Source organism: Rissa tridactyla, chromosome W (genome assembly GCF_028500815.1).
Source record: "Rissa tridactyla isolate bRisTri1 chromosome W, bRisTri1.patW.cur.20221130, whole genome shotgun sequence".
Classification (NCBI taxonomy): domain Eukaryota; kingdom Metazoa; phylum Chordata; class Aves; order Charadriiformes; family Laridae; genus Rissa; species Rissa tridactyla.
The window spans coordinates 20,119,534-20,145,635 of NC_071496.1; the positions used below are offsets into that span (position 1 = coordinate 20,119,534).

Consider the following 26,102-nt stretch of genomic DNA (forward strand, 5'->3'; position numbering starts at 1 on the left):
AATACTCATGGATTTTTTTTTTCCTTTGGATTGCTGGATGCTTTTCCCACTATGAGATTAGTCAACTCACTAGTCTGCATTTAGACTAATATAAAATTTAGAAAAAACAGATTAAATTTTTAAACAGAGTTAAGGATTAACACTCCTAAAAGTTATTTTGAATATTGTGCTTCTGAAAAACATTGTCTTTAACTTATGTCTTATTACTTTTGGAGTACTAATTGTCACTTCTGTTTGGTTTTGCCTTTCAAGGTATCCAGAGAATGGCATAGTAGAAATGGACACCAAAAATCTTCGACCACGAGCAAGAACCATTCTGAAGTGGAGTGAACTAAAAGTGGGTGATGTGGTGATGGTTAACTACAATGTTGAGGCTCCAGAAGAAAGAGGATTCTGGTTTGACGCAGAAATTACCTCTCTGCGAGAAATTTCAAGGACTAACAAAGAGGTTCATGCTAAAATTCTGCTGGGGTAAGATTTCTTTGGCTAATATGGAAAGTTTATTTACATTCTTAAACAAGCAAATAAAACCTAAAAGCTTTAGGTTTTGTTTGCTACCCATCATTAGATTAACATTAACATACTGTATTTCCACAGCTTAGTGAGGTCTGGGGTTCATGTGTGAAGGAAATTCCTTTAGAACCTTTGATATGTGTCTTAATTCCCCTAGGGGAGTCTGTCATTTCTCAATAGACCATGATGAACATGCTGAGACGATACTCTCCTGATCGGACTTTCCTCTTTTATTAGTCATGGAAGCATTATCTGGACTTAACCAATCATCACATCCCACATCTGCTTTCCCCTCTATGCTGGTTCCATCCTTGGTATGCATGGGACCCAGAAATACCATATAAGGCAATACTAGCCCCCCATTTCATCCCTTGCTTACGCAACTCAGTGTAGGAAAGGGTGGTCATCTTGTCATGGTGGCATAAGGCCAAGATCGATGTCCATGCCTCCCACCTCCCCAAGGGTGTCAGGTGTGGAGGGGAGTTTGGTCATGGAGTGATGAAGGGTTAGAATCAAGGCAGTCAATAAGGTGGTGTGTCAAGAAACCATCAGAATAATGCAAGCCAGAAGCCAAGTACGAATATATAATATGACTAGAACAAGTAAGAAACCACTCAAAATAAGTATAAAACCTAGGGGAATGAAGTGGGACATCCCCATAGCTGTTGGAGACCATCCTAGAAGGGATTCCCACCAACTATACTTGACTATTTTTTGAATGCATTCCAAGATTTGTTTGATCTGTGATATCATGGTGGACAGCTATTAAAATTTGTTGTGCCTGCTCCTTTGCCTGTTTCAATAGTCGATGTAAGTCTTCATGTGGCAAAACCCGTTCAATTAGAGATAAATTCATATTGATAGGGGTAGAGGTGATGTGGTGGTAGAGGGTATAATTAGTTGACAGTACTTGATAAGCGATAATAGGGACAGTATAGTTAAAATAACATGCAGATAGGGTTGTAAAATAACAGGTACATAGATTAAATAGCATAAATTATGGTTATATGTAGAGTCAATATATACAGAAAGACATGAAGATCGTAAAGAAACACAGCTGTTCTAGACATAGACAAGTATTGTCTCAGCTCACTGGGGTCTATTGAGAAATGACAGACTCTGATAGAGGAATTAAGGCACATATCAAAGGTTCTAAAGGAATTTCCTTCACACACGAACTCCAGACCTGGCTCAGGGATGCAAGCTTCAAAGTCTACTGATTGCCATCCTTTCGTTCCTTGCCAGGCCCATTGTTGATGATCCGTGGGATAGATCACGGATCTGGCAATATTAAAATAGTGGATTCCATGAGCAATATTTTTTCATTTGTCCTGAAAATTTAGTGAACCAAGAGTCATGGGGAATTGGGATTTCTTCTTAAGAGTAGCAGGATGTCAAAGGAGGCAATCTACAAGAAAAGAACAAAATGCATCCTGTCTAGGCTACAAGCCAAGTGGCAGGTCTCCGTCTCCCATAATATCCTCATAGGTAAGCTTAGGAAGTGTGAGTTAGATGAGTGGACAGTGAGGTGGACTGAGAACTGGCTGAATGGCAGAGCTCAGAGGGTTGTGATCAGTGGTGTAGAGTCTAGTTGGAGGTCTGTAGCTAGTGGTGTTCCCCAAGGGTCAGTACTGGGTCCAGTCCTCTTCAATATATTCATCAACAACCTGGATGAGGGGACAGAGTGCACCCTCAGCAAATTTGCTGATGACACAAAACTGGGAGGGGTGGCTGACAAAGCAGAAGGCTGTGCCACCATTCAGAGAGACCTGGACGGGATAGATAGTTGGGTGGAGAGAAACCTCATGAAGTTCAACAAGGGCAAGTTTAGGGTGCTGCACCTGGGGAGGAATAACCCCATGCATGGGTATAGGTTAGGGGCTGACCTGCTGGAGAGCAGCTCGGTGGAAAGAGACCTGGGAGTCCTGGTGGACAACAGGATGACCATGAGCCAGCAACGTGCCCTTGTGGCATTAAAAAGAGTGTGGCCAGAAGGTTGAGGGAGGCCATCCTCCCCCTCTACTCTGCCTTGGTGAAGCCGCATCTGGAGAACAGTGTCCAGTTCTGGGCCCCCCAGTTCAAGAAGGACAGGGAACTGCTGGAAAGAGGCCAGCAGAGGGCTACAAAGATGATCAAGGGAATGGAGCATCTCTCTTATGAGGAAAGGCTGAGAAACCTGGGTCTGTCTGGCCTGGAGAAGACTGAGAGAGGATCTCATCAATGCTTATCAATATCTAAAGGGCAGGTATAAGGAGGATGGGGCCAGGCTCTTTTCAGTGGTGCCCAGTGACAGGACAAGGGGCAATGGACACAAGCTGGAACACAGGAAATTCCATATGAACATGAGGAAAACTTCTTTACTTTGAGGTTGGCAGAGCACTGGAACAGGCTGCCCAGAGAGGTGGTGGAGTCTCCTTCTCTGAAGATATTCAAAACCCGCCTGGATGTATTCCTGTGCAACCTGCTCCAGGTGAACCTGCTTTGGCAGGGGGGTTGGACTAGATGATCTCCAGAGGTCCCTTCCAACCCTACCATTCTGTTAACCTTCAGGAAAGGAACACTGCAAAGGACATCGTGAAGAATAGCGTGTAAAAGCTTAAATGTAAGGGGGCAATCCCCAGGGAATTCATAAATATCAGAAAGGGCAAGAAAAGTCGCAACTAAAGAATAGAATAGAATAGAATAGAATAGAATAGAATAGAATAGTTCAGTTGGAAGGGACCTACAGTGCCTGAACACTTCAGGGCTGACCAAAAGTTAAAGCATATTACCAAGGGCATTGTCCAAATGCCTCTGAAACACTGACAGGCATGGGGCATCGACCACCTCTCTAGGAAGCCTGTTCCAGTGTTTGACAACCCTCTTGGTAAAGAAATGCTTCCTAATGTCCAGTCTGAACATCCCCTGATGCAGCTTTGAACCATTTCCATGCATCCTGTCACTGGATCCCAGGGAGAAGGGCTCAGCACCTCCCTCTCCACTTCCCCTCCTCAGGAAGCTGTAGAGAGCAATGAGGTCGCCCCTCAGCCTCCTTTTCCCCAAACTAGACAAACCCAGAGTCCTCAGCTGCTCCTCATAGGACATGCCTTCCAGCCCTTCCACCAGCTTGGTTGCCCTCCTCTGGACGCATTTGAGTACCTTCATATCCTTCTTAAATTGTGGGGCCCAGAACTGCACACAGTACTCAAGGTGAGGCTGCACCAATGCTAAATACAGCGGGATAATGACCTCTTTTGACCGGCTGGTTATGCTGTCTTTGATGCACCCCAGGATGCGGTTTGCCCTCTTGGCTGCCAGGGCACACTGCTGACTCATGTTGAGCCTGCTGTCAACCAGCACCTCCAAGATCTCTTTCTGCAGGGCTGCTCTCCTGCCACTCCTCTCCCAATTTATACTTGTGCCCAGCGTTACTCCATCCCAAGTGCAGAATTGGGCGTTTGTTCTTGTTAAATTTCATGCCATTGATGATTACCCAATGCTCCAATCTATCTAGATCCCTCTGCAAGGCCTTTTGTCCCTCAAAAGAGTCAACAGCTCCTCTCAGTTTGGTATCATCAGCAAACTTGGTAATGTTGCATTCCACTCATACATCCAGATAATTGATAGGAATATTGAACAGAACTGGTCCTAAAAGAAAACATGCTCCCTTTTGTGATATGAGGCTTACACACCTTGCCACCCCTTGCTACCAAAATGAGGATTGCCTTTTCAGGAATGCCCAGGGCCAAATAGTCTTTCCATGCTTCAAGGTGCTTTGGGTCAGGGCCTTTTTGCACAGACTTAGGGGGATTTTTAAGTACCCAGACACAAGGCGGTTTGGCGGTAACTATAGCTGCATCTTCAGGGAGATGGGAATAAAACAGAACGGGCATAGCAGAAACTACCTCTTATAGTATCTGGGTGATGCACCTGTAAAGCGAGTGCCTATTGACAATAAATGGGCTCTGAGTGGATCAGGACCCTTTTTGACTAGTGGGTGCCCCTGGGCCTCAGTGGGACATCCCCATAAGTCTTCCTTTACCATAGGAACTACATCTAAAGCGCAATTGATAACCAACCTATCTATGTGGAGTAGGAAAAAATTGAAAGCCTTGATGCTGCATAAGCACTGCTCGGCAGTAGCCAAAACACTGGTGTGTTATCAAAGCTGTTTAGTCACAGATACAAAGCACAGCAACATATGGGTTGCTATGAAGAAAGTTAACTCCATCCCAGTCAGACCCAATACACCTGTTCAGTTTTAGAAACTTGGGTATAGTGCTTCAGAAATTCAGTAGTTTTTTGCAGAAATCCACATGACAAGTTTAAATAGGCTGTGACATTGCTTATCTTCCCCATCTTAAAGAATACAGTCTCCTTGAACTCACTGATAGCCTTCTCCTCTCTTGCTAGCTTTCTTTGTCCCTTTGACACAGTGTCGTGGTTTAGCCTCAGACGGCAACAAAGAACCACGTGCCGCTCGCTCGTGCCTTCCAAACACAGGAAGAATCGTAAGAAAAGGCAAGACTCTTGGGTTGAGACAAAGGCAATTTAATAGAACAGCAAAGGGAACAGGCAAACAACAACAACAACAACACGGATAGGGGAATATACAAACGCGATTACGGAACCGCCGCTCCCTCGCCGCTCACCAGCCGGACCCGGGCCGCCCCAGCCCGCTTTTAAGCGGCAACTTCCTGCCCCCTCCCCCGGCAGCTCAGGGTGGGCGTGGCTCACATGGCATGGAATACCAGGAAAAGTTAACCCTATCCCCACCGGAACCAGGACATTATCCACCCCTTATTCCATACCATCTATGCCATGCCCAGCAGGTTCCAATGAATTGCCACCACTTTCCCCTGTTATATATATATATATACACACATATAATACCCTTAGTTTATGGGTCATCCCTCCAAAGTGTCCGTTGAGTTCTTTTAATCCACGGCTTTGGGCTCCATCTGTTAGAACAGTCTCTCAGGGCAGGTGAGATGCTGGGTGGTGCTGGTCTGTTGCATGCTGTATTTTTCGGAGCTTGTGACTGGTGCACCTGGTGTGGCTCATGCACGCAGTCCGTGGGCTGAAGATGTAGATCTTGAGGAAACTGCTGGGCGCCGGCTGCTGAGATCAGTTCTTATCCCATCATCCCTGTGCCTTACTTGTAGTACAACTGATAGCAATTATAGCAATGAGGACATACAGTGACAGTGTTACTTAGCAATTAACAGCACACAATCTGATTCATTGGCTATTCTCGCCCAAAATCAGATCTCCATGAGGTACACATCGGACTTCCCCATCCTTCCGCATCACCCACCAAGTGCACCCAGGTCCTTGGGCAAAAGCAATCCCACGGATGGGTTTGCCTTTGCCTGAGGCAGGACTAACCCAGACTGTCTTCCCTAGCATATTCTTCATGTGCACTACGGGGACTTTATCCCCTTCTACAGTACGTGGAAGTTTTGATTGGGCGGGGCCAGCCCGATTGGTAGATCCCCTGGTGTTAACTAGCCAGGTAGCTTTTGCTAAATGCGTATCCCAGTGTTTGAAAGTCCCACCACCCATTGCTCTCAGTGTAGTTTTTAACAGTCCATTGTATCGTTCTATCTTCCCAGAGGCTGGGGCGTGATAGGGGATGTGATACACCCACTCGATACCATGCTCTTTGGCCCAGGTGTCTATGAGGCTGTTTCGGAAATGAGTCCCATTGTCCGACTCAATTCTCTCTGGGGTACCATGTCGCCACAGGACTTGCTTTTCAAGGCCCAGGATAGTGTTCCGGGCAGTGGCATGGGGCACAGGGTATGTTTCCAGCCATCCAGTGGTTGCTTCCACCATTGTGAGCACATAGCGCTTGCCTTGACGGGTTTGTGGCAGCGTGATATAATCAATCTGCCAGGCCTCCCCATATTTGTATTTCAGCCATCGCCCTCCATACCAAAGAGGCTTCAAACGCTTGGCTTGTTTGATCGCAGCGCATGTCTCACATTCATGGATGACCTGTGCAATAGTGTCCATGGTCAAGTCCACCCCTCGGTCACGAGCCCATCTATATGTCGCATCTCTCCCTTGATGGCCTGAGGAGTCATGGGCCCACCGAGCTATGAATAATTCACCCTTATGTTGCCAGTCCAGATCCACCTGAGCCACTTCAATCCTAGCGGCCCGATCCACCTGCTGGTTGTTCTGATGTTCCTCCGTGGCCCGATTCTTTGGTACGTGGGCATCTACATGGCGTACTTTCACAACCAGATTCTCTATCCGGGCAGCAATATCTTGCCATAGGTCAGCAGCCCAGATGGGTTTGCCTCTGCGCTGCCAGTTGCCCTGCTTCCACTGCTGTAACCACCCCCACAGAGCATTTGCCACCATCCATGAGTCAGTGTAGAGATAAAGTACTGGCCATTTTTCTCGCTCAGCAATGTCCAAAGCCAGCTGAATAGCCTTCACCTCTGCAAACTGGCTCGATTCACCCTGTCCCTCACTGGCTTCTGCAACCCGTCGTGTAGGACTCCACACAGCAGCCTTCCACTTTCGATGCTTTCCCACAATACGGCAGGACCCATCAGTGAACAGGGCATATTTCTTCTCATTTTCTGGCAGTTTATTATATGGTGGGGCCTCTTCTGCACGCGTCACCTCCTCCTCTGGTGACATTCCGAAATCCTTGCCTTCTGGCCAGTCCATGATCACTTCCAGAATTCCTGGGCGACTGGGGTTTCCCATTCGAGTTCGCTGCGTGATCAGTGCAATCCACTTACTCCATGTAGCATCGGTTGCATGATGTGTGGTGGGGACCCTTTCTTTGAACATCCAACCCAGCACCGGCAGTCGAGGTGCTAAGAGGAGCTGTGCTTCTGTACCAACTACTTCCGAAGCAGCTCGAACCCCTTCATATGCTGCCAATATCTCTTTTTCTGTTGGAGTGTAGCGGGCTTCGGATCCTCTGTATCCCCGACTCCAAAACCCTAGGGGTCGACCTCGAGTCTCCCCTGGTGCTTTCTGCCAGAGGCTCCGGGTAGGGCCGTTCTCCCCGGCTGCAGTGTAGAGCACATTTTTAACATCTTGTCCTGCCCGGACTGGCCCCAGGGCCACTGCATGGACTATTTCCTGTTTGATTTGTTCAAAAGCTTGTCGTTGCTCAGGACCCCATTTAAAATCATTCTTCTTCCGGGTTACTTGATACAGAGGGCTTACAATTTGACTGTAATCTGGGATATGCATTCTCCAAAAACCCACAATACCTAAGAAAGCCTGTGTTTCCTTTTTACTAGTTGGTGGAGACATAGCTGCTATTTTGTTGATCACATCCATTGGAATCTGACGGCGTCCATCTTGCTATTTTATTCCTAAAAACTGGATCTCCTGCGCAGGTCCCTTGACCTTACTTCGCTTTATAGCAAAACCAGCGTTCAGAAGGATTTGGACTATTTTACTCCCTTTCTCAAAAACTTCTTCTGCTGTGTTTCCCCATACGATGATGTCATCAATGTATTGCAGATGTTCTGGAGCTTCACCCTGTTCCAGTGCAGTCTGGATCAGTCCATGGCAAATGGTGGGGCTGTGTTTCCACCCCTGGGGCAGTCGATTCCAGGTGTATTGGATGCCCCTCCAAGTGAAAGCAAACTGTGGCCTGCACTCTGCTGCCAAAGGGATTGAGAAGAATGCATTCGCTATATCAATCGTGGCATACCACTTGGCTGCCTTGGACTCCAGTTCATACTGGAGTTCTAGCATGTCCGGCACAGCAGCACTCAGCGGTGGCGTGACTTCATTCAGACCACGATAGTCTACAGTTAGCCTCCACTCTCCATTAGATTTTCGCACCGGCCATATGGGACTGTTAAAGGGTGAGCGAGTCTTGCTGATCACTCCTTGAACCTCTAGTTGACGAATCAGCTCATGGATGGGAATCAGAGAGTCTCGGTTAGTGCGATACTGCCGCCGATGCACCGTTGCGGTAGCAATCGGCACCTGTTGTTCTTTGACCCTCAACAACCCCACAACAGAAGAATCCTCCGAGAGACCAGGCAAGGCAGACAACTGTTTAACTTCCTCCGTCTCCAAAGCAGCTATGCCAAAGGCCCAGCGGTACCCTTTTGGGTCCTTAAAATACCCTCTCCTGAGGTAATCTATACCAAGGATGCATGGAGCCTCTGGGCCAGTCACAATGGGATGCTTTTGCCACTCATTCCCAGTTAGGCTCACTTCTGCCTCCAGTACAGTCAACTCTTGGGATCCCCCTGTCACCCCAGAAATACAAATGGGTTCTGCCCCTCTATAGCTTGATGGTATTAAAGTACACTGCGCACCCGTGTCCACTAGAGCCTTATACTCCTGTACCCGTGTCCGCAGGATCGAAGTAGGTTGTCCATCCCACTTCCTCATGTCCTCTCCGTGGTCACGCACAGGGTGCCCACAGGGTGCCTCGTGGTGTGTACCCTCTGTACTCTCTCTCTTGAGTGGGGAAATGCCTGCTTCTAATAGCTGAGATGCTGGCCCGTGCAGGTGGGGAGTAGGACATATTCTCTTCAAGTTGCTGGACCTTCCGCGACAGTTTCTCCACAGCTGAGACAAGGGGGGAAGAGAGACTTTCTTCATATCGCCGGAGCCGGCCAGCTACCTCATCCACCGTTGGTCCCTCTTCACCTTTCCATTCCATTACTGCCAGGGAGTTGGCATATGACGATGGTGCGCTCCGTACAAACTTCCGCCACATGGGCCTTGTGCATCGCACCTCATCAGGGTCTGTGGGTAACTGTGCATTGTCCAAGTCATAATAAATCATCTCCCGCACGGCTAATTCTCTCAGGTACTGGATACCTCTTTCCATGGTAGTCCACTTGCTTGGCTGACATACAACATCCTCGCTGAAGGGGTACCTCTCCCTCACGCCTAACAGGAGTCGTTTCCAGAGGCTGAGGGCTTGGGTCTTTTTCCCGATCGCCTTGTCAATGCCGCCTTCCCTAGACAGGGATCCCAGCTGCCTGGCCTCCCTACCCTCTAATTCCAGGCTACTGGCCCCGTTATCCCAGCACCGGAGCAGCCAGGTGACAATGTGCTCGCCTGAAAGTCAGCTAAAATCTTTTCGCATATCCCGCAGCTCACTCAAGGATAGGGATCGAGTAATTATCTCTGGTTCTGCCTCTTCCTCCTGCTCTCGTGATGGCCCTGGTTCATCATCATCTCTTACTAAGCGAACTGATTTCTTTGTGTACTTCTTCTGTATGGGGGCAACTGATACTGGCATGGGTTGGTTCCCTGGTTCAGTGGCAGTGGCTACCACGGGGGTTGCAGTAGCCGCAGTGTCCGTCGCAAGGATTGCAGCAGCCGCAGGGGCTGCCGCAAGGATTGCAGCAGCCGCAGGGGCCACAGGTCTGGTTTCCATCTCTTCCCCTTGAGGGTGCTGCATAATTCTGAGCAGTGCCTGGTAGATACTGGCCAGGGCCCAGCACAGCGCGGTGAGTTGTGCCTCTCTAGAATAGCCACAGCATTTTCCCTTCAAATATTCTACCACTTTATCAGGGTCCTGTAATTGTTCAGGGGTAAAGTCCCAGACCATTGGAGGTGAGTAGTTCTCTAGGTACCTGCCCATGCTCTCCCACATGCCGTGCCACCCCTGACTATCCAGCCTCGGAGCAGATCTCCGGGTGGTAGTCTTAAATAGTCGCTTAACCCTAAACAAGACCTGGAACGTATTCAGGAGACATAGCACTAGGAACACGCTAGTTTGAGTATCCCAAGGATATTCAAAATTCTCAAAAGCTGTCATACCTGACCCGAAGGAGAAAAGGGAGGCAAAAGGGCTGGGGAAATTATTAACAAATTCTGAGAGACGGTGCCCAATGTACGGACAGGACAGCAAAACCACATAAACACCCCAAAATAGCCGTCTGAACAGTGATGTTATCATATCATAAACAGATATCGCACAGGACAGCAGAATGATAATCCTCATCCCTGTTCCAGACATGGTAAACAGCATCGCAGGGAGTACATAAGCCATATAGGAATTTATGTAACACAGCCATGAGAACAAACCAAGCAACATGATGACCAGTGACTACTTACCTAATAAAATAAATGCATACAAAAAAAAAACCAAAACCGTTTTTTCCACGTTCTAGTTGGATTCTGTCGTTATCTCAACCCTTCGAGCCCCGCGTTGGGCGCCAAAAAAGGACTGTCGTGGTTTAGCCTCAGACGGCAAGAAAGAACCACGTGCCGCTCGCTCGTGCCTTCCAAACACAGGAAGAATCGTAAGAAAAGGCAAGACTCTTGGGTTGAGACAAAGGCAATTTAATAGAACAGCAAAGGGAACAGGCAAACAACAACAACAACAACAACAACAACAACAACAACAACAACAACAACACGGATAGGGGAATATACAAACGCGATTACGGAACCGCCGCTCCCCCGCCGCTCGCCGCTCGCTGCTCGCCGCTCGCCGGCTGGACCCAGGCCGCCCCAGCCCGCTTTTAAGCGGCAACTTCCTGCCCCCTCCCCCGGCAGCTCAGGGTGGGCGTGGCTCACATGGCATGGAATACCAGGAAAAGTTAACCCTATCCCCACCGGAACCAGGACACACAGGTTCCTTTTTTTACCATATCATATTCACAAAGGAACTGAAGGCAGTTGGATTCAGTCTGTTGTCTCCAACTCTGTAAGGGATGCATGTGTTACCAAGAGTGAAACTGATGTTACAGTGTAACTCGAAGTGAACATTTCTTTTTAGCTAAGAAAAAGTTTGCTTTAGTGGTGGCACCTTCTAAATTTCACCACAACAAACAGTATCGTAATTCTAAAAATACTTTCCTTAAAATTATTTTAACCATACATATTTTAGAATGCTTTTTATTGCAAGAATGAAGGACTGTTGAATTTTTATGAACTTTACTGATGTAGGTCATGATTGATTGGGAGAGAAAGGCAGAATATTTTTATGATGAACCGCAATTTAATATTTTGCTTACGTAGCAGAAATAGTTGCATTTTTTAAATGTGAAAGATTGAGTTGGTAGCTTTTTTAGGCAAATATGCAAATCTGGTTTGAGTATTGCTTTAAAATTTAGGTTAACAGGAGTGCTTTAGATGAAATATTTCCTCTGATTCAAAAAGTAGAGGAGGCATATGAATTAATTTTGGAGACAACTGTCATTTAAGAAAAACTACCCTCAAATCTAAAACAAGATGTTGAATAGGCAGTTTGAATTATTAACTGTAAACTTCACAAGGGAGAAGTATTTTTTAAAAGAAAAAACAATCCAGAGTTCTCAAGATCATAGGATAATTCAAGTTGGAAGGAGCCTCAAGATGTTTCTAGTCCAACTTCCTTCTCAAAGCAGGGTTAGCTATGATGTCAGACCAGGTTGCTCAGGGCTTTATTCAATCTGGTCTTGAAAAACCTCTAAGAATGGAGACTGCACAATCTCTCTGCATGTCTGCTCCACTGCTTGACTGTCTGTCGCGTTAAAAGGACTGTAGTTTCGATATTTGTCTGTCAGAGTCCCAGGACTTTCACTGATTTACTATCAGAGTCCCACCAAAGGACTTTCACTGAATCAGATTCACAAATAATCGAAATTAGTTAGTTTATTGAGAGCGACAGTTGCAGATTCGAGATTGCCGTTGATAAATTCACTAACTACAATAGCGCTAATTACTTAAGGTTAATATTGCTAGCAAAAATAACAATAGTACAACAACCCAGGGTAACATTCGCCAGAGGGTGAAAGGCACAGCGCTTACCCAGAAAGGCGTCCCTGCCTGGGGTGGAGGGAGAGAACGCAGCCCGTCGACTGGTCCGTCGGATATCAAGTTTATCCCCAAAATTACGAGGTTTCCCTCCCCTAGGTGACGTGTAGTATGATTTGGGTGGAGAGACAAGTGCTATAGTCATATATGTTTAGCATGATCTCTAAAATCTTCATTAGCATATACAGGGGTGTCAACTTGAATATGCATTTCACAGGTAATGAGGCAAAGGTCAATTACCGGGCATGGGAGACTCTCAAGGAAACAAAGAGCTACACAAAGTCTCTGTTATCTTGATTTTACTGTCTCTGCTAACGAAAAGCAGGGCCGTCCTGGCTCCCCAAGACTACCCCGTCATTTATGTATCCTGTGATAGCCAGACGGGCCTTCACCCCCCTGGGTTGCACAAGAGATAGCAAAGCCAGTCTTAATTGTTCTTTGAGCACAGAGACTTCACCTCATTATCCAAATTCCACACTGTCCTTATGTTTTTTCCATTATATTTATTGTATTTAATATGTGTATGACATTTGGTGAACTGCAGAAATGGACTTCATGACCTTCTGCAAAAAAAAACTGTCCAGAGGTTGATTTATATGAACCTCAGGTATGAACTTCTGATTATTGATAGTGGTTTTATACTGTTATAATGCTCTTTGGAGTGGTTTTTTTTTTGTGGTAAATATATTATGAATTTGAGAAATTCATTAGAGTAGCAATAATGGAAGGTAGTAGTAAGGATCTTGAAATATATCATAGTTTTATACTTTAATCATCTGTTCATTCTACAGATTGTGTTGGGCTTTCTGCTCTTAATCAGTGCTTTTCCAAGCATTTTTGCATTTTGTAGATCACTATCTTTTTATTGTGTTTTTACATTTAAGCTGATGAATTTTGAGCCTTTCTTTCTCATTTAGACACAACTTCTGCTTTTTGTAGGATACTTTCTTGCTTGTTGTAATTTCCATTTCCCTGCTGTGTAGACTTGCTTGGATTCCTTTTACTCACTCTTGATATTTTGATAGGTGGTGTACATTTGTTCTCAGTGTCCAGCATGTTGTCTAAGTAGTCTTCACACCGCCTATACAGATTTTACTCTTAATTATTTTTGAGGAAGCTTTTGTATTTGTGCTAGTTTTGTCTGGGGTAGAGTTAATTTTCTTCATAGTAGGTAGTATGGGGCTATGTTTTGGATTTGTGCTGGAAACAGTGTTGATAACACAGGGATGTTTCAGTTATTGCTGAGCAGTGCTTACACAGCATCAAGACCTTTTCTGCTTCTCACACCGCCCTGACAGCAAGTAGGCTGGGAGTGCACAAGAAGTTGGGAGGGGACACGGACAGGACAGCTGACCCCAACTGACCAAAGGGATATCCCATACCATGTGATGTCATGCTCAGTCTATAAAGCTGGGGAAGAAGGAGGAAGGGGGGGACATTTGGAGTTATGGGGTTTCTCTTCCCAAGTAACCGTTATGCATGATGGAGCCCTGCTTTCCTGGAGATGGCTGAACACCTGCCTGCCGATGGGAAGTAGGGAATTAATTCCTTGTTTTGCTTTGCTTGCATGAGCAGCTTTTGCTCTACCTATTAAACTGTCTTTATCTCAACCCACGAGTTTTTCCTCACTTTTTCTCTTCTGATTCTCTCCCCCATCCCATCAGGGGAAAGTGAGCAAGCGGCTGGCTGTGTGGTCTTAGTTGCCAGCTGGGGTTAAACCATGACAGTATTTCTATTTAATTTTCCTTTTGAAATTGAACATAACTTGGCTTTTCTTGCTCTTGCAAAGATACTGAATTTAAGTACATCATTACAGAGCAATGGAATAATGCAATGAACCAAGTCTTGCACAGTGGACCAAGTCACTCAGGACCAAGTCAAGAGTTCTTCAGCTTTTGTGGATTCTTGGCTAGCTGCTCCAAGGAATCATCATTGGCAGTGTCTAAAATTTTAATCTTGGCATTGGATCTAGTACTGTTATGTTTCCTTTCTTCTTAGTATGTCTGATGGTCTTCAACATCTTGTAGATGCTATTATCATGTTGCTTGGGTGCACAATAATGCAGCCTTAATGCTATATTTTCTTTTATTTAGACCTGGAATTTCAGTTTCTATAGATTCTCTTTCTGATGTTGCTATATATTCATGTGGTATAATTCCATATCCAAAATAGTATCTTTTTTTCATCTAACACCTTTGGTACTTGCTACTTGAGCTTTGAAGACACATTTTTGTTGAGATACAGAATGTTACTTCTGGTTAATTTCTCAAAATAGCTCTCATAAAATAGTGGCATGGGGTCTAACAATTTGCTGAAACATTCTTGACCAGCTCTATTAAAGTTCACTTGTCAAAAAAAAAAAGTCTATAGACTTTTTGCACACACATGTAGCTTATTTCCCTATAGGTAACAAAGCTTCTTAAAGGGAATCCTTGATTGATGTGATTTAGAGCCGCTCGCCATTGTGATTATCCCCTGTCCCAAGGTCCTAGTTGAGATACAGTAGCTAAATTCAGCATCTAAGTAATCATAAACAGCAAGGTTGAAAGGGACTGAATGAGTTCCTCTTAGACCATTCTTTAAGATAAACTACCTGTTGTTATTTCTGAAAGACATTTGTCAAACCTGTTACTAAAGACATCCTTTTCTTGTCCCCTCTTTCTTCTTTCCCTTCTCTCCTACAGCCAAAAATTCCATTTTAATACCTACTAGAGAAAGTCTCATTTGTAGCTGTAATGCCTGATTTATGCTGAAATTGTCAATACAATGTATTTACCCAAAAAATTTTGTTAACAGTTTAATAGTGTGCTTCAGAATTTAAATAGATGCTTAATAGTAGACAACAATTTATTGACTTTGTGTCTATTTTGACTTTTACATATAGATCTGCCTAAAGTTTAAGATATATTTATATTTCTGTATTTTACATTATACACACACAAACACACATGCACGCAAATATGCATGTATACATAACACTTTTCATTCAATATACTTTCAATTCAAAGTTTCCTGTTATTTAGAAGGAAAATGAGGCATAACTTTATGTTGGTTTAAGATAAAATCACTATTGTGGTGTGTATTACATTAGAAGTATTTGTAGAAGAAACAAGCTGGACAATGAAACAATGTGTTGGGATGTTCTTCATCTGTGCCACTAACTAGACTGTACACTGTGTTTTGATTTTGCTACATGTTAGAGCACTGCATTGAATTTTGTTTGTGAAGTCAATAAAAAACATTTTGTCATTGATAAAACAGATGCCAGTTAACTACATTACTTTGCTTAGGGTTTGACATTTATAGAGGCTCAGACTGAGAAACAGAGTTCAATGTACTTTATTATATTTTTATTTTTCAGAGGCCCAGAAGATGCAATAAATGACTGCAGAATTCTTTTTATAGAGGAAATGTACAAGATTGAAAAGCCAGGAGCTTATCCACTGACATTTGGAGATGGAGATTTCAAAAGTATGCTTTTTTTATTGTATGATTAAGAATGCTGGTTAAATATTTGAATGGCATTAAAAAATTAAGGGATCAGAGCACAGAATTAATTTAATAGAATCATAAAATCATAGAATGGTTTGGGTTGGAAGGGACCTTAAAGATCATTTAGTTCCAACCCCCCTGCCGTGGGCAGGGACACCTCCCACTAGTCCAGGCTGCTCAAAGCCCCATCCAGCCTGGCCTTGAACACTTCCAGGGAAGGGGCATCCACAACTTCCCTGGGCAACCTGTTCCAGTGCCTCACCACCCTCACAGTAAAGAATTTCTTCCTAATATCTAATCTAAAACTACCCTCTAATTTAATTAAGGTTTCTTTGGTGTGATAGAATTGTTATTACACAGATTTTTTGGGTTGAAAAGTTTTTACTATAATGTAACTTTATTACATGGCATATTGGGAATAAATTTTTGAAGTAATATATCATAGAATCATAGAATCATAGAATCTTCATGGTTGGAAAGGACCATTGAGATCATCGAGTCCAACCATACACATATCTGTATGGAGTGAGTTCATAGTCTGAGATAAGTTCCTAGGCAGGTATCCGAATCACAAAACTTACTATTATAGTTGACATCTCATTTGAATTCTTAACAGATGCAAAAGACTGAAAGAGTCAATACTGCTATCTTTAACCCTGGCATTATCTAAGAATGAAAAATCATTATCTGTGTAGAGCACAGCTGCCCCCCCCAAAGGGCATTTCTCTAAAAAGCAGTTTAACATTGTATCCTAAGTTTAAAAATATGTGAAAGTTAAAGAACAGGACTTATAAGACAGTGCTTGTAGTGAGAACACTGAGAGGTTGATCTGTGGCATTACTGATAGATATTACTGAATTTTAAAAGAAGCAAATTTATCGCAGTTTAGTTTTCATTTATAATCTAAAGCTAATATTTGTGTCATTGTGTAGGTGTCATTAATACACAAGACTTTATCTGCAGTGTACTATTAAAGAAATGATGTCATATTAAAAATCAGTGTTTTTTTAAAAAAGCAAATTCCATTTGCAAATGTATTCATAAAAGTAAAAATGTAATTTTCAATAAATGAAGGCATTTTAAGCAAACTTTTTTTCATTGTTTGTTTTTTTTCTCAGATTAGTCATGAAAACTAAAAAAATCCATTCCATTTATGGTCTCTTAGTCACTTTAAGGGTGATTTTCAAAATTTTAAAATAATATTTTTGTGATAAACTGACAGTTTGAGAAATTTTTCAATTTAGAAATAGTGTAAAACCAAGTTATATCTGCTTTGCATTTATGCACCTAATTTTTATATATATATATATTGTGAGTATATATCTAGTTTATAAAACTGATTTTGGAGGGTATGTAAACTTTTCATGCTTTATTTAATTACATACACTCCTACAGTGCAGTGGAATTAAGTTTAAAGTTCTGTTTTATGTAAATGATTATCACTAACTTTCAGTCATGGATTGGGCTTCAGGCCTTATTGATTTTGCATTCTATATTTTCCTGCACTGGCTCCCTGTTTTATTGTATAAGAATCAAGTTTTCAGTTCCTACTCATTTTCAGTTACTACTGTCACGTCTTATTATTTAATTGTCTCCTTATTTGTAACCTGTTCTCAAACCTCTTCCATAATTGCTATCTTTGCATAAATCTGCACCTATATAATTTTTTATGCAATTCTTGACCCTCTTTTCATTTCTTTCAAGATTAGTTTTTACAAACCATCATAATTAAGTGTAACACAACAATATTAATTTACATTTTAACCTCAAAGATCTGATTGTTAATTTACTGCTGGCTATGTAACTTTATTCCTTAGTCTTCATCTACTTTTTTCCCCCCAAAGTCCAACTTCCTCACCACACTGCTTACTTCATTTTCTCCTGCTATTATTCTGATATTATTTCGTAAGCTCTCCTGAATTTGTTCTGTGAAGCACTATGCACTATGGTTTTCTTATTGCTTATGGCTCAACTGATTTCTTTATTGCTTCTCTGTATTTGCCTCCCTAGTCCTACTCTACGTTTAAAAATTAGCCATCTAAATACATGCAGCTCACTTAGTTTATTTGTATGCTAAAAAAACCAGTAGACTGGTATTTTAATAACAGTAGCTAGAATTCAAAAAGAATGAATTGTCCTGAAATGCTCCATGAGTTTGTTATGGAGCAGGGTCAGAGAATGTGCTGAAATTAAGAGCTCTAGAACATATTTTAGATGTTTTATACAAAACAGAACTGGTCATCAACATGATACTTTAACTTCCATCAGAATCTAAATTTGTAATACAAACATTAGATAAGTTTTTTCCTACAAAAGAAGGGAATATGAAAGAACCTACGCAACTAAATTTTACAGTGGTGGTAGGAGTGAACAGGCTCATCTCTATCTGAGCAACAGTGCAAATAAAATCAATGCAATTTGAGTTATTAAACCAATTTAAAATAGAAATGGGAAAAGGATGTTTTCTGGCCCAGTCCTTCCCCTTCCTCTCACTGAGTTTGCTTTGAGGTTCCTCTGTTAGAGGACATGTGGAAACTCTTGCAAATTGATTGTTATCAATAACAAAAATGGCTATATATTTCATTTTTCTCATCTATCTTAAACTTTTTATTGTATACTTTTACCTTTGTCCTAAAGTAATAGCAGTAACAGGAGCCAAATGTTATCTGGTAGGCCTTAAGATATATCATGTCTTTTAAAAGTAAGAAAAGGCTATTCTTAATTTATAGCAATTCTGGTGGTCTAGAGCTACTTGGGAGCATCAGAAAACTGTTCTGTTTATCCAAGTGAATGATATAATTAAATATTGCAGTAGTTCCAGAGAACCAGAAGATCAAATTGTAAACTTCATAGGATGGTTGAAGAAAATGCGATATGGGGAAAAGAGAAGCCAATTTAAACTTTGACTCATACTACTCATTTGTCTATTGTTATCAAAGGTATCTTGGTTCTCTAGCTCAATGGATGCCAAAGTGGGGTGCATGCACCCCAAGGGGTGTGCAAGGCAATCCATTGGGGTGCAGAAAGAAAATTATTTTTGTCCTGTTAAAAAAAAATAAAATTAAATTAAATTGGAATTAAAATAGAGTTTATTTCATCTTTATATCATCCTTTTTTATTTCAGGTTTTGTGTATGTTTTATAATGTACATAATATATTACTAGAATAGTATATGTATATAACTTAGAAATAAATATACATGTATTGAGGATGCGCGCTCAAAAGTTTTTTACTGATGGGCTCTGCAAACAAAAAAATTTGGAGACCACTGCTCTAGCTTCCTGCTTCCAATCCAAACTCTCAAACAATCATTCCAGTTCCTCCTTGTCCTCTGTTTCAAGGCCCATTTATTCACTGAAGTAAGAAAAATGTTCCTTCAGCCATCTGGAAGTGCTCTGGTTATCACATTACTTAATTGTTGTTATTATTATATCCTGTATCACATCATCATAGTTTAGTTTATCAGATTCACTTCCATAGTCTTTCTTGATGGTTTTCACACAGAAATACTCACTCCAAAATTGTTCTTTGAGCTGTGGTCAAGTGCTCTTAAGTCTTCTCTTCCTTCTAAACTTATACTTTTTTCTTTATTTATCAACCCTGTGCATTTTTTTTAAACTGCAACACTATAAAGGACTGTAATTTCACAGTTCTGTTCAAGTCTTTCTACAGACGGTCCTGCCAAGGCAACTTGCAGAACAATACATTCTCATGACCTAGTCCATCAAAATGAGTCTATTCATTCACACTAATAAGTGCTAAGTCTTCATAAAATTAGTCAGTTATTATAATGGACTAAATGCAGACAAGCTGCCAGTGAATTATGTTGCCACTGTTTGAGTGTGTAGAGCTATTTTCTTTCTTTTTTACATCACCCACACCCCCATCCCCCGATGGTCAGGGTAGCAGAGCAACAGGCTAGGTTGCAACCTAACTTGGAAATTGACAATGACCCTTTTATAAATGTTAGGCTGAAGAACACAAGTTGATATTGACAGTAGTTACTTAGTCATGTAGTAATACATAAGTGTTATACAGGTATAAACTGTTCCTGTTGACTTGATCATTTCAAACCCAGACTTCATTTTAATAGTAAAGCTACTATATCCATGGCATGTTCATGTGGACACATATATATATGTTCTTCTGCCATTATGTTGTATTTATAAATCTGAAATCAGTTTTCTAAGACCTGTGGCTTTTTATCTTTTTTTGATAGGAAAGAGTGGCCCTGAATGTAAGCACTGCAGGGCTGACCCAGATAAGGAATGTCGCTTTTGCTCCTGTTACTTGTGTGGTGGAAAACAGGATGCTCACATGCAACTCCTTTGTGATGAATGTAATATGGCTTATCATATATACTGCCTGAACCCTCCCTTAAGCAAGATACCAGAAGATGAGGATTGGTAAATATACAAGGATGATTTACTTATGTATATTTCCATTCTACACAAGGTACCTCTTTGTTATTTGCAACTAAAGGAATTACTGAAGAGCTTTTATATTTCTGGTATGTTTTTCATCCTTGCACTGTATGTAAACATATTTACATTTTATGTTAAGATCCTATTTATAAATATAATTCATAAACTATTGGTATTGAGCATTATTGTTCATTACAGAATTTCAGAAATTAACTTATTCAGTTTATGACCTCTGTGACATTAACTGATGTTATTAGACTTAATTAGCACCACCTACAGTGGTGCTTCCCCAACCTTTTATTTGTTTTATTCGGGCTTCATTGTTGCTTCTCCTTTAATCCTTTTCTTTCCCCTCAATTTCAGCCCTTGTTGCTGCCTCCTTGTCCTTCCCTTATCCTATAGCTGCCTTATTCATTTTTTCTGCTGTGAGTAAACCACTAATTTACTCCTCCCCATTTCCAGTAACTCTAGCATCACCAGCAAGAAAGGCAAACTAGCAGGCCTTGGTGGACTCAGCTAACTCCATTCTGAGCTGACTCTGCATGGAGCCAGCATCAGCTTATCATCTTAAGCTCCATGCCACATCTCACCTGCATCAGTTATGTGCAACTCATACCATTTGTACTTATAACCTGCTTGTAAAATATATTAGATGCTAATCTTTTATAAGTGACTTATAAATAGAACTTTAGAATTAAGTTTTCCATTATGAATACATCAATAGATATCTATGGACATGTTTTAAAGAAAAACTTTGAACTGCACTTTGTGATAGATTTTTAGTGGAACTACACACTTCAAATAAAATATTTTAAGTACTCCAGAAGTTTTAACACTCTATGGAAGTGAATAACTTAGTGTACTATATTACATCAGCTGCCTCATATTGAGTAAGTTTATTTACAGTTCAGTGTCTAATGCTCTACCTTTTTTCTTGGGCTAATATATTTCGTTTTTTCCAGACTCCAGTTATATTTATACCTATGTGCAACTTCAATTATGACATTTGGTGAGGTTTTTTCATTGTGTATATATGCACACTGAGATGCTTCTGCTGATTTAGACATTTCCTTTTGAATATCCTGAACTGAAAAGAATTTGACTCATATTTTCTCTGTGTGGAGAAACTGCTGAATTTGAACACTATCTAGAAAATATTTTCAATACATATTGCAAATATGTGTCAGTTGTTGGGACTAAATATAGCAATTATCGTATGTGTGCTTCCCATTTCTCATATATGCAAAATGATTGTGTACACAGGTATATATAATCTTTATTCAGCAGTCTTTGTTCAGCAGCATGTGAATCCCAGCTATCCTCAGGTTTTCTACTTTTGTGCACAAAAAACTAATCTGCCCCAACATCCATTCACTTCCTACTAATTGCTTATGGAAGTGAGCTGAAGTTCTTAGTGCTTCCAAATCATGTGTTGGAAAGTGTTCTCTGCTATAGCACTTCAGAGTTGGTCACAGTCCTTAAACAGTGTTCTTTTGTGACTGTGCTTGACTTTTGGGTATAACAACTGAGAAGTTTTTTTACTACAGTTATCTAGAATATTAAAAGGAATATTATTTAGCATCTGTACTCTGACAGTGTATCCATCCTTCTTCAGGTCCCCTTACTCCTAAAAGACTCTATACCAGTATTCCAGCAGCAAAAAGTAATTTTATGTTCCAATATTAATCACAACAAGGTTACAAAAAAGAAAATACACGTGCTCCAATTTTAATTTTTTTTAAAAAAGAACAACCCTCAAAACATGATTGAACATGAAAGAACATAGCCTGAATGTCAATGTCCAGGTGGAGTTTGCCTAGCATAAAACTATGGAAAATTTCTTCTTTAAATTGAACAGGTATGATTTGGAAATTATTGTTTTGTGTTCTGCAATAAGTATCTGTATGAATTCTAGGTTGTAAATAAAAACATGATTTGAGGTAGCTCCCATCTTCTTAGAGGGTTTATGGCATGTACACAGGCAATTCTTGTGAAATATCTGTACACAGTGACTTGTTGCCCTATGGTAAATAGTTCTGTTCATACTCAAAGATAAAAGGTATATAGCAATGCATTAGTAGTAATCTAAACATGTTGTTGTTATTATAGATCAGACTTCTTCCACTAGTGACTTTTGGACCAAACTCAGCCTGTGGAAGCCAGAAGCAATGGCAGTTGCCTTTGCCTTGGCACTTCTGGAGTGGGAAAAAAGTGCTGTTAGAAGCAATAAAAGGATCTGTGTGCTCCCTTCCCAGCTTTCCCTTAGGCACTGTTTCCTACAATCTCCTATACTTTTTCTACCGTAATGATTTTATGGTGGCTGGAATGAGTCACAATGCCATATGAGGCAAAGAAATATATAGAAATGGAGTTTAATACTCTTCCCATTTGTTGAGTACTGAGTGACATTCCTGATGCCTTAGTCATGGTGGAGTAGGATAAGGATGCATGTGTACACGTATGCGTGTTTTGTGGTACCCTAGGGCTGTTCCACATCCAGCTGTCCGAAGTGAGATTTAGTGCAGTAAAAGTAGATGATGAGTGGGCAGGATGTGGAAATTAACCATGAGCATTAGTCATCAGTATAATCTCATTTCTCCTCTCCCCTATGTGATCTGAACAAGCAAAGAAAGGAAGAGAAAATGAGGAGGGAATGCAGGAAGCATGGGGACCTCTTGTACATCACATGAGAAGAGAAGAGTGAAATGTTTCATCTCTACCACCCTACTTTTTTTTTTAAAAAAAAAAAAAAAAAAGTCTTGTTTTAGAAGTGGACAGTGTTTGTTCTTGTTGAGTTTATTTTTTCAACCTGAGTCCTCAGCTTTTAAAAACTGTCATATATTTGCTAGTTTCAAAATATTTAGCCAGGATAAACAAATTTGACAATATTTTCTTAGAAATGTATTGCCATTATTACTAAGTAATAAAGAATTTACTGAAACTTTTATTTTAGGTATTGTCCTTCATGCAAAAATGATTCTAATGAAGTTGTAAAGGCTGGAGAAAAACTCAAACAGAGTAAAAAGAAAGCAAAGATGCCATCTGCCAGTACTGAAAGCCAGAGAGACTGGGGCAAGGTAGAGTGTATTTTAATTTAAAAATAGCTCACTATTCATGTATGTGTTACATCTTTATATATGTGCATTTACATATGCATTACACAAAATTCAGTATAGGACTGAACAGACTGTAAAGCAATGTTGAATCCTGTACACTGTCTAGTGAAAGTTAAAACATCTGAAGAATTATTAAGATGGCTAGAGGTAAATAAAGAAATGCAAATTAATTAAAACTGTTGACAATTTTTATATTAATATATTTAAGTGTTTACTATAACAGTTGGATGTCTTGGTATCTGCAGCAGCTTTTATAAATTATTTTAAATATAATAAAATTCATTCTCTCTGCTGTGTTTTTTAGGGCATGGCTTGTGTTGGTCGCACTAAGGAATGCACTATTGTCCCTTCTAATCACTACGGTCCTGTACCTGGTGTCCCTGTTGGGACAACCTGGAAATTCAGAGTTCAGGTATGTTTTTAGATTTGTAATTGAAATAAGTCTGAATAATAGGTACAGTTTGGGCACAAAAGTTATTTTTGGACTGGTAATTGTCATGTTCACTAAGACTAGAGAGTGTATTTTGTTTCTAATATTCAAAATACTGTCAACTATAGTGGAATTTGAAGTATATTTCTTTGAAAATACAACTTAACTGCAATGGTAAAAATAGTATTTACTATTTTTAAAGGTGAACCTGCTATAATTAGGATGGACTTATCTCTCACATATTAAACTCCCAACCGAAATAATTAAAGGAAGTTGAATATTTTCTGAATTCTACTGCTATGGAACATGAACCAATACATCCCACTTATGGATATAGATAATAGAAATCAGAAAATATTTGACTGTATCCAGTGGTGTCTCTAACACTTATTATCTGGTCAGGACCCCCACTGAGGGCTACTGCACAGGTGCAATATAGTTCCTGTTTCAGTGCATACTTCTCTTCCAATGTGTTGTGGAACCAGGCTTGGTTATAGTGTGCCTGCTATCCATACTTAGCACAGGAAAGATAAGATTTTACTCTGACTGTGTCACTATATGTTGATTACCTGTTCCTTTTGGGTCATACAGAACTGGCATCAGCACCTTCCTTTAGGCTGATTAATGTTTTAAACTAACACAAGCCAGCATTGACTACTGAAAGATATAGTCCACCCAGCCACATCCACTTCTTGCACTGTCCCTTCCATTTTCTGTCACAAATGTTTCTCAGGCCATATGATAAACTATATTGAAAAGTAATCTGGCATAAAACCAATCCTTTGTAGGAGAGGGTAGTTTTCCCAATCCATTTCACTTTGTGGTTATACAAATACTGCATCAGCACAAAAGGGGCAGGAATGAGCAGTATGGAGAAGAACATATTTCAGGAGTATTCCCACCACAGCCAGAGACTTTTTTTCCCCCTTTGGGGAAAAAGAACATGGCAAGAACCAAAAGCCTCTTCTAATGTGTTTTCTGAAGTCTTGTCATGGCTTGGGACTACAGCCAGTGACAAGACAACAGATGCTCTCCCCCACCTCTCACTCCAACTAGAGGAAGAAAATAAATAGAGTTATGAGTTTAGAAAAAGCTAAATTACTTCAATGAAAAATTAATAATAAAATAAGAGAGATATAATGAAATAGATACAACTTAAATATATACAAAACCATAACAAGTTCCTAGGAAGATGTCACCAGCAGACACTGGGAAAGTTCCAGACTGGAACACACTGACTGGGATCAAAAGGCAGACGAGCTGACAGGATCCTCCTCAGACATCACTCATTAAAGAAAAAGAAAACCATCAAAGAAGAACCAATGCCAATCCCTCAGCTTTTATACTGAGCATGGGGCAGATGGGATGGAATATCCTATTGGTCAGTTTGAGTCACCTGACTTGTACACTCCTCCCCACAGGTGCAACTCTTCATCAGGGTAAACAACCAAGTCAGATGACCCTGGTTGCCACAGCAACAAGTGTAAGCAAGAGCCTCCTTCACTGAACAGAAAGTTGGCTCTGCTCCACCCCAAACCAGGACATTCCACCCCTTGTTCCATACCATTTGCACCATGCTCAGATCACTAATATTTCTTGTCCATCAAATATATACATATACATATATACACAAAAGTTCATTAAGTCCATTTAGTTCATAACTGCAGAGTCTCATCTATCATAGCAGACTCAGGATTGAGTATTCTCACCAAGGATCAAATTTCCTTGAGGCACACATTGAACTTCTCCATTCTCCAGCATCCCCCACCAAGTACATCCAGGTCCTTGAGCAAAAACAGTCCCACAAATGGGTTTGCCTTTGCCTGAGGCAGGAAAAACCCAAACAGTTTTCCCCAGCATATTCCTTTCAAGAACCACAGGGACTTTATCCCCTTCTACTGTATGTAAAAGGTCTGACTGAGCAGGACCAGCTCGATTGATGGATCCCCTGGTGTTAACTAGCCAGGTAGCTTGTGCTAAATGCTTGTCCCAATTTTTAAAGGTTCTACCACCCATTGCCTTCAGGGTAGCTTTTAACAATCCATTGTATTGCTCAATTTTCCCAGAAGCTGGTGCATGATAGGGGATATGATATACCACTCAGTGCCATGTTCTTTTGCCCAAGCACTTATAAGACTGTTTTTGAAATGAGTCCCATTGTCTGATTCAATTCTTTCTGGAGTACCATGTCACCACGAGACTTGCCTTTCAAGGCCCAGGATGGTATTCCAGGCAGTAGCATGGGGCACGGCATAGGTTTCCAACCATCTGGTGCTTCCTTCCGCCATTGTAAGCACATAGTGCTTACCCTGGCGGGTCTGAGGGAGTGTGATATAGTCAATTTGCCAAGCCTCCCCCCATATTTATATTTCAGCCATCATCCCCCATACC

General features: G+C 41.3%; 1 protein-coding gene across 1 annotated transcript in view; it reads left to right on the top strand.

Annotated features, from left to right (window-relative positions):
• Positions 1–26,102, top strand: part of LOC128901987 (E3 ubiquitin-protein ligase UHRF2-like) — a 172,261-nt gene that overhangs the window by 106,779 nt on the left and 39,380 nt on the right. Inside the window, exons 4-8 of the mRNA XM_054184231.1 lie at positions 253–471; positions 15,611–15,720; positions 19,961–20,147; positions 23,119–23,242; positions 23,586–23,693. Of these exons, the coding sequence (XP_054040206.1) occupies positions 253–471; positions 15,611–15,720; positions 19,961–20,147; positions 23,119–23,242; positions 23,586–23,693 (748 nt within the window). The remainder of the gene's footprint in view (positions 1–252; positions 472–15,610; positions 15,721–19,960; positions 20,148–23,118; positions 23,243–23,585; positions 23,694–26,102) is intronic.